The sequence below is a fragment of the Thrips palmi genome, unplaced genomic scaffold (genome assembly GCF_012932325.1).
Source record: "Thrips palmi isolate BJ-2018 unplaced genomic scaffold, TpBJ-2018v1 HiC_scaffold_17, whole genome shotgun sequence".
Classification (NCBI taxonomy): domain Eukaryota; kingdom Metazoa; phylum Arthropoda; class Insecta; order Thysanoptera; family Thripidae; genus Thrips; species Thrips palmi.
Genome location: NW_023144626.1, coordinates 8597884 through 8604777, shown reverse-complemented (window position 1 = coordinate 8604777; position 6894 = coordinate 8597884). Strand labels below are relative to the sequence as shown.

Below are 6894 nucleotides of genomic sequence, written 5' to 3'. Positions count from 1 at the left end.
CAGCGACTCCATGGCGCTGGAGCCTCTGGAGGCAAAGAAGGACTGTCTCGATGAAATGCCCTCGTTTGGGCTGACGGTCTGAGCAGGACGACCAGACCAGGCGCACTGGCCGCCTCACCTGTCTTTACCTGCCTTTGCTCGCGTCACGAATTCAAGATGGTAATTTGTCCTGCGGCCGTTCAACTTTCCGTTTAAACGGCCGAACGGCGCGGCCGGCAGTGGGTGTAGTGGGGAGGGCAGCCGTCGGGAGAATCGTGTTCATAGTGGAACTGCGTCAAGTACATGGCGGGATTTTGAAAAAGATTGTGGTTAGGCCAGGGGTGGATCCATGTTGTTTTGGCGGCATAACCGCCTTCTAGGAAGCGCCAACAACGAACTGGGCTTCGGTATGAGAGTTTTAGATGTACAAACTCTAGTCCTCAAGTTTAACGACAACGAGTGAACCGCCAATTTATTTCGTAGTTTTGAAGGTAACTAACAATAAATACCCTGTACGTAGAAAAAAGGATAAGACTAATACAAAAATGGGGAGGTGGCACATCTTTCAGTTCTCGTATTTGAATTTCTCTGCGGACAGCGCAAGTTTCCGGATGTTGCTCAGGCAGCCTGCGGACGCCTCCTGGAGGACCTCGTCCGACGATCCGATGGTTTCCAGGAGATACTGCAAGAGGAGGAGAGAGAGAGACGGAGTCACTACAGGGCATCGTCAGACGTCTCTTCAGTGTGCGGTTCTCAGATGGCGTTGTGGTTTCCCTGCTTCGATTTCCCGCGTAACACGCGACACTGTTGGTCCTCACCGAGACGACCCCCGCCTGGTGCATGGTGATGCAGTTGTAGGGGTCGGTGGAGAGCTGGTGCAGGGCCAGCGCCGTGGTGCGGTGCACGGCCTTGTTGTTGGACTCCAGGTAGGTGACGAGGGGCCGCACGGCGTGCAGCGCGCCGAACTGGTGGCAGTTGTTGTTCCAGCTGCAGCAGTTGGCGATGGCCGAGGCCAGGTGCTCGCGGAGCAGCTCGTTCTCCTGGACAGGGAGGGCGGGGGCGTGAGGGAGAGAGAGCACCCGGAGAAGGCGGCGGGGGAAAAAGACAGAGCGAGAAAAAGAAAAGAGCGCTGCTGCTGGAAAAAAACAGGCTGGAGGGAAAGTGGCTGGACGGGGAAGGTGAGCAAAGTGACTCGACGACCCCCCGCTATTTTGAATATTTCAAATGGACGTTTCGGACGCTGCCGCGTTTGTGGAAGTGCGTTATCGCGACCGCCCCGTGACCCCTAAACCATGACGTGGGCAAATGCACGGACAAAAAGGAGGAATTCTTTGTGGTGACGGCGATACGAGTGGGATGGTTCGTTCCAAAGACGCCCTTTTACAAATACCCGAAAATTCGTTTCAGACCGCGATAAAAATTTTAATGAACCTGAAATGTGGAAAAAAGGGGCCACATAAACAAACAAACACAAATGGTTAAAAAAACTTCAAAACAATCAAAAATTTCAAAAAGAGAAAAAGAAAGACAAAAAAAATCCAAGTAGGTTTCTAATTTAAAAAAAAAGGTAGTTGGCTAGACAAAAGTCAAAAGTACCTACCGCCACAGACATTTCTGGGTAGGAGTACTGTGCATGAGTCTGCGGAAAAAAAGTGACCACAAAATTAAACGAGTGCTAAGAAAATTTGAAAGGCTACAAGAGAGAATCACAGAAAAAGTCAAAAGTTGAAATAAAATAAAAATAAGTCTATTGAAGCTTAGTTCTACAGCAAAAGTTAAATTCTTATTATGCGCGTGTAGAAAGCAGAATGACGGAACCGCATGAACCTCCCCTCCCCTCCTTAAGTTTCTAGCTCTGCATAGGATCGTCCACTCCATAAGTGCATTGCACCAGGAAAACCATGCTCGTGACGTCACTAGACAATAAGAGAGCATTGCTTCAAATATTTCTAAATCAATTGAGAAACATCAGTACCTAGATCACGAACACAGTTTTCACGGTGGACACTGCCAAAATTGTGGTCTAATAGTGACAAAAGAAGAGAGACCAGACTCGTGGCAATGCATAGAATCTATAGAAGAAAGCCCCCAAGACAGAAATGCAGTTCATGAAGAGTGAATGGAAACAAATGAAATTAAGGACAGCACGGTACAGAGAAGAGAAGAGCGTGTGGCCAGTTAGAGAGAGAAAGAGAGAGTCCTGAGGCTGGCGTGCCGCGCGGCGTGCCGCAGGTCACCTCGGTGTACTTGTCGTCGCGCTTCTTGACCTCCTTGCCGCCCCTGCGCCGCGCCTTCGACCGCTCCCTGTCCCTCGCGTCGAGCTGCGTGCCACAACACAAGTGTGCAAGGCATGGCCAGGCATTGCGAAGAACCATAGACTGCAGCTGCTGCAGCGCGCCATGCGACGCCGTGCGGCGCCACGCGCTGTACAGTACAGTGCAGGAGCGTCGTCACCGAGTCGTCACCGAGTCGTCACCCCGACCCTGGCTTGGCCTGGCTTGGCCTGGTTTATCACCCCGTGCCGCACTGTGGCGCCACCGCGCACGCGTGCAGCCGAAAGTGGGCACTGAGTCATTGTCACTCTGGTGTGCACTTGGCACCGATTGTGACCGACACCGCCCAATTTCCGTAATATTTTTGAAGGGCATGCCCATTTTCCACTGCAAGAGTGCTGCCAAAACGTGGCAAAACGACGCGCACGGCGTCCGTCGGACGGACCGCCCATGCAAGTTCCAGCTACGTTTTCGATTTCCATGCAATGTTCACTCACAGACAGGTCAAAAGTTAGCCAGTTGAAATAGGAATGACACGTGAAGGTCAAGGTCAAGGTCAGCCCGTCCCGCCGTACCGTGAGCACCAGCTGCGCCAGCATGGGCACCACGCCGTGGTCCGTGATGACGGCCAGGTTCTCCCTGTCCAGGGCGACGCGGGCCAGGGCCGCGCACACGGACGCCAGCACGTTGGTGTGGGGGGACTTGAGCAGCGACACGATCAGCTCCAAGCCCCCCACGAAGCTGCGCACCATTTCGCCAGAGTCCTGCAAAGACAACAAAGGCACGCTCAGATCGGCTTCGGCGGCGGCAACTTGAACCCTTGCAGCGCCGAGCGCGTCATCACCGTGGCGTTGATGATGCACGGGCACAGCGCCCACGCGGCCTCGGCCTGCACCTCGGGGCTGTCGTTCTTCAGCAGCGACCAGATGAGGCGCACGCCGTCCAGCTCCTCGATCTCCAGCATGCACTCCTTGTCCTTGGGAAAAAGAAAAAAAACGTATACATTTACCACCGGTTTGCACCAAATTGCTAACCGTGTTGAGACTCGGATTTCAGTTTCACTCCAGACCAGAACGTCACCTTGGCGCACTCGTTGAGGGCGCGCGCCACGTTCCGCAGCAGGGGCTGGTGCGTGCCGTTGAGGTGCAGCACCAGGGGCTTGATGGCGCCGTGCGCGCGGACCTCGGCGCGGTTGGACGTCACCTAGAAATAAGGGCTTTGGAAGGAAAAAACTTCTGCAGAGGGTGACCCCCGTTCGAGCCGCGAGGAACGCCTGTGAGGTGGGCCCGCCCGTCGAACAGGCGTGTGCTGCGGGCCTGCCTACCCTGGGCCCTGCAGGCGTTCCGGGGGACGAGGGCCCGCCCGTCGAACAGCCGTGCGCTGCGGGCATGCCTGCCCCGAGCCCTCCATTACCATTACCATTAAGGGCTAGACCACACATGATCGTATGCCATTTCGGGCCCGACACATGCTCGCCTGCACTGCAAAACGAGACACCCCAGGCGCTCCGGCTGGGGAACCGCTCGCACCCCACCACTCTAGCATCAACTCTAGCGCTCCGAAACTCCGAAAAGTCTTCATTTTCTTCCCGTCCTGGCTGCACCCCGCGAGTCAGCAGGGCCCCGGGAGACTGACCTTGCAGCACTCGGCGAGCGCGCCCACCACGTTGGTGATGACCTCCTTGTCCTGGTCCTGCAGCAGGCGCGCCATGGCGGGGATGATGCCGAGCGTGTTGAGCTTCTTGACGTTCTCCAGGCTGATGGCGCACTTCCAGATGGCCCCCGTTGCCGCGGCCACCAGGGGCTTGTCGTCCTGCAGGCGCTCGTCCTTCACCAGGTTCACCAGCGGCTCCAGGCCGTTGTGCTCGCGCACGATGTCACGCGTCACGGGGTCCTCGGCGCACTGGGCTCAAAATGATGCACACCGTCGATTTTCAAGCCATCGAAAAGTTTGGAAAAAGAGATCGTGGAATCAGGGAACTTACTTTGAAGATGGCCGAGGCGCAGTGCTTCTGGATTTCGGTGTTGTCATTCCTGAGGTACTCCACCAGGTCTGGGATCATCCCCTCCGTCTGGATCGCCAGCTGGAAGTTGCTCTGCGAGAAAAATGGGAGCAGTGTTGACAGTGTATGGCGCGGCACTAGGTTACGCGTGTCAAAGAGATGGTCACCTCGGTGGCGCACTGCTGCACGGTGCCCATGATGGGGACGATGATGTCGTTGTGGCCGAGGCGCAGTAGCCGCGCCAGCAGCCGTACCACGCCCGTCTTGCGCATGGCCTCCTTGTTCTTCTGCGACGTGGACAGTGCCCACAGCGCGCGCGCCCCCGCCACCACCACCTTCACGGCCTCCGCCTCCTCGGGGGTCATCTCGGCCGTGGGCGTGTCCACGAGGTGTGGGTCTGCGTCGAGCAGGTCCACCTGCACAACCGACCGGAAATAACTTTTCTAGAAATTCTAAAACGTAAATTTCCGCCGCTCACCCCGCGGCCCAGGTTGGCCTGGTGGCGTGAGGGCCCTCACCAGCTTGGGGATGCCCCCGGACTTGCGCACGATCTTGCGGGCCTTCCTGATCTTGCACACGTTGGCGATGGTGCCCGCGGCCAGGATCTGCAGGTCGCGCGCGGGGTCGTCCAGGATCTCCACGAGCTGCTGCACGCCGCCCAGGTCGGTGATGGCGCGCCGGCAGTCGATGTTGAGGGAGATGACCTGCAGCACGGCCAGCGTGCCAAGCTGGAAGCAACGCGCATCCCGCCCAATGAGAGCACGCCCACCGACAGCACCACGTCAATGCCCTTCGCCCGAGTGAACCACCTTGCACTTGAGCTCCTGGGCCTCCAGCAGGTTGACGAGGACCTCCATGCCACCGCAGTCGCGGATGGCCATCTGGTTGATGTCGGAGGCGAGGTCCTGGTCCTTGAGGCAGGCCAGGGCCACCGTGGTCGCCGTCTGGTTGCCCACCTGGAACCCAGCAGTTCTCACTCTTGAGGGTTGACGTCAACGAGGTCACCTGTACAGCCACCGTGGAGAGAGGAGCGCACCTTCATGTACTTGATGAGCTTCTGGATGTGCCAATAGTCCGACGGCACGTCCTGGCCCCTGACCAGCTCCCGCCAGCGGTCGTCTTCGTCCTCCTCCGACTCGTCATCCAGACTGGAGTCCTGGTTCGCCTCGAGCTCCCGGACCATCATGACCCGGGGCCCGAGGTCCCGGTCCAGGTCGGACGCCGTGCCCTCCTCATTGAACTGGTTCGACATGGTGCGGCACTGCTGCGCGGGTTGGGGACTTTAGCGAGAGCGTGCTTGGGTCAGTGCCGCCAGAGCCCTAGAGGCAGTGCAATTGTGTACTCACGTGCCAGAGGTACGACGAGGGTTATGTGCGTAGTGCTCCTTTCAGGAGCCCAGCTTTGCTGCCACTTCTGGAATTGATTGGACTCAGTTATTACTCTGGCTCATGGGAACTGCTGGAAGAGTCGCATCTTGCCGGGGCTGGGGCAACGTACCTTGTAACCTAGATTCTACATGTTATTATTATTGATCAAACCACGCAGCTGTTGCTAGCTGCCTCTCGCTGCTCTCTGCACCCATTCGCTTCTTGTTTTCAGTCAGGTTCAACGTTTCAAACATCATTCACAGCACCGATTGAATTGGGAAAGACATTTGCAACTTGCGGCCTCCAACGACAGACTTAACCGTTGTGCCTTTTCGAGAACAGCAACGAGCTGAGCTTCAAACGAAGGCGCGGCAATAGCAATGGCGGACTGTTAGTGGCAGTTGCACCAATCTCTCCGCACTCAAAATATTCTCCAGTGACCCACGAACGGGGAGACTGAAGATTTTACATGAGATCCATCAACCCTTTGACTTTGCGCATTTATGTCATTTCTGAGTTGTAAAATAAGTTGACGTGCCAACAGTTTTTTTTTTGGCAGTGTTGGCTACTCGATTTACTATTCGCACAGCAGCAGAAGACAGAAGACGCCAACCTAAAATTGTTTTGTTTACATCGAGAGAAGCCACAGAACGTCAGTGTATTTTTACTTTAAATGGACAGAAATGAATTTGATTTCAAAATACAATCATTTGAACTGATGCAACAACCTCAAAGAAACATGGAGAAGTCGACACATCAGACGAAAAGTGGTGAAACTGAAGAAGATCCAGGCGGTGTTGTGTCTTGCTCTAAGTGCAGCTTCGAAGAACGATATGACTACAAAGGGAAGAAGCCTCCGTTCGCCAAATCATATGTGTTTTTAGAGGACGCATATATCATGAAGGACCCATTCTCTCCGCCTGGAAAGGGGCAGTGCCTGATGATTGCAGGAGACTGTTCCATGTGTAATAAAGCGGTGTGCTGCTCTAGCGATTGCAGTCTTTTCTATGTTAAAAGGTTTTGCATTTCTTGTGTTCGTAAAAACTTGGGATACTTCCCCCCTCTTATTATAAATAAAATTAAAAAGGCTTGATCCCAGTGTAGTTGAGTTTGAAATGTATCTATCTCTGATGTCGACTTGTCGTAAGATCTCGAGTCAAAGTCTCGCAGTATTTCAGTATTTATGAAAGTGTAATTTATTTTTATAAGATTTTAAAGTTAAGACGAATGTTCTTGTTCCTTAGTTATAAATAAATTAGGAATATAAGTGAAT

At 54.6% G+C, this 6894-nt stretch overlaps 2 protein-coding genes across 2 annotated transcripts; one reads left to right on the top strand and one right to left on the bottom strand.

Moving 5' to 3' along the window:
• Positions 1-419: 419 nt before the first annotated feature.
• On the bottom strand, positions 420-5985 carry LOC117643404 (armadillo repeat-containing protein gudu). Its single transcript, XM_034382274.1, has 14 exons — positions 5752-5985; positions 5601-5667; positions 5291-5515; positions 5064-5210; positions 4773-4982; positions 4422-4670; positions 4237-4347; positions 3888-4154; positions 3333-3455; positions 3097-3228; positions 2828-3016; positions 1580-1618; positions 798-1019; positions 420-661 (listed from the first exon to the last, which is right to left on the bottom strand). The coding sequence occupies exons 3-14, from the start codon at positions 5504-5506 to the stop codon at positions 545-547; spliced, it is 2022 nt and encodes a 673-aa protein (XP_034238165.1). The 5' UTR covers positions 5507-5515; positions 5601-5667; positions 5752-5985; the 3' UTR covers positions 420-544.
• A 68-nt stretch (positions 5986-6053) lies between these two features.
• LOC117643408 (cysteine-rich DPF motif domain-containing protein 1) lies at positions 6054-6893 on the top strand. Its single transcript, XM_034382280.1, has one exon. The coding sequence runs from the start codon at positions 6295-6297 to the stop codon at positions 6712-6714; it is 420 nt and encodes a 139-aa protein (XP_034238171.1). The 5' UTR covers positions 6054-6294; the 3' UTR covers positions 6715-6893.
• Position 6894: the final 1 nt, after the last annotated feature.

Coding starts and splice junctions, on each gene's coding strand:
- LOC117643404 (XM_034382274.1), bottom strand. CDS start 5,506: ATGTCGAACCAGTTCAATGAGGAGGGCACGGCGTCCGACCTGGACCGG. Junction 3,456..3,887: donor CGCTCGCCGAGTGCTGCAAG/GTCAGTCTCCCG, acceptor CCTTATTTCTAG/GTGACGTCCAACCGCGCCGA. Junction 1,020..1,579: donor ACCCAGAAATGTCTGTGGCG/GTAGGTACTTTT, acceptor CTCCCTGTCCAG/GAGAACGAGCTGCTCCGCGA.
- LOC117643408 (XM_034382280.1), top strand. CDS start 6,295: ATGGACAGAAATGAATTTGATTTCAAAATACAATCATTTGAACTGATG.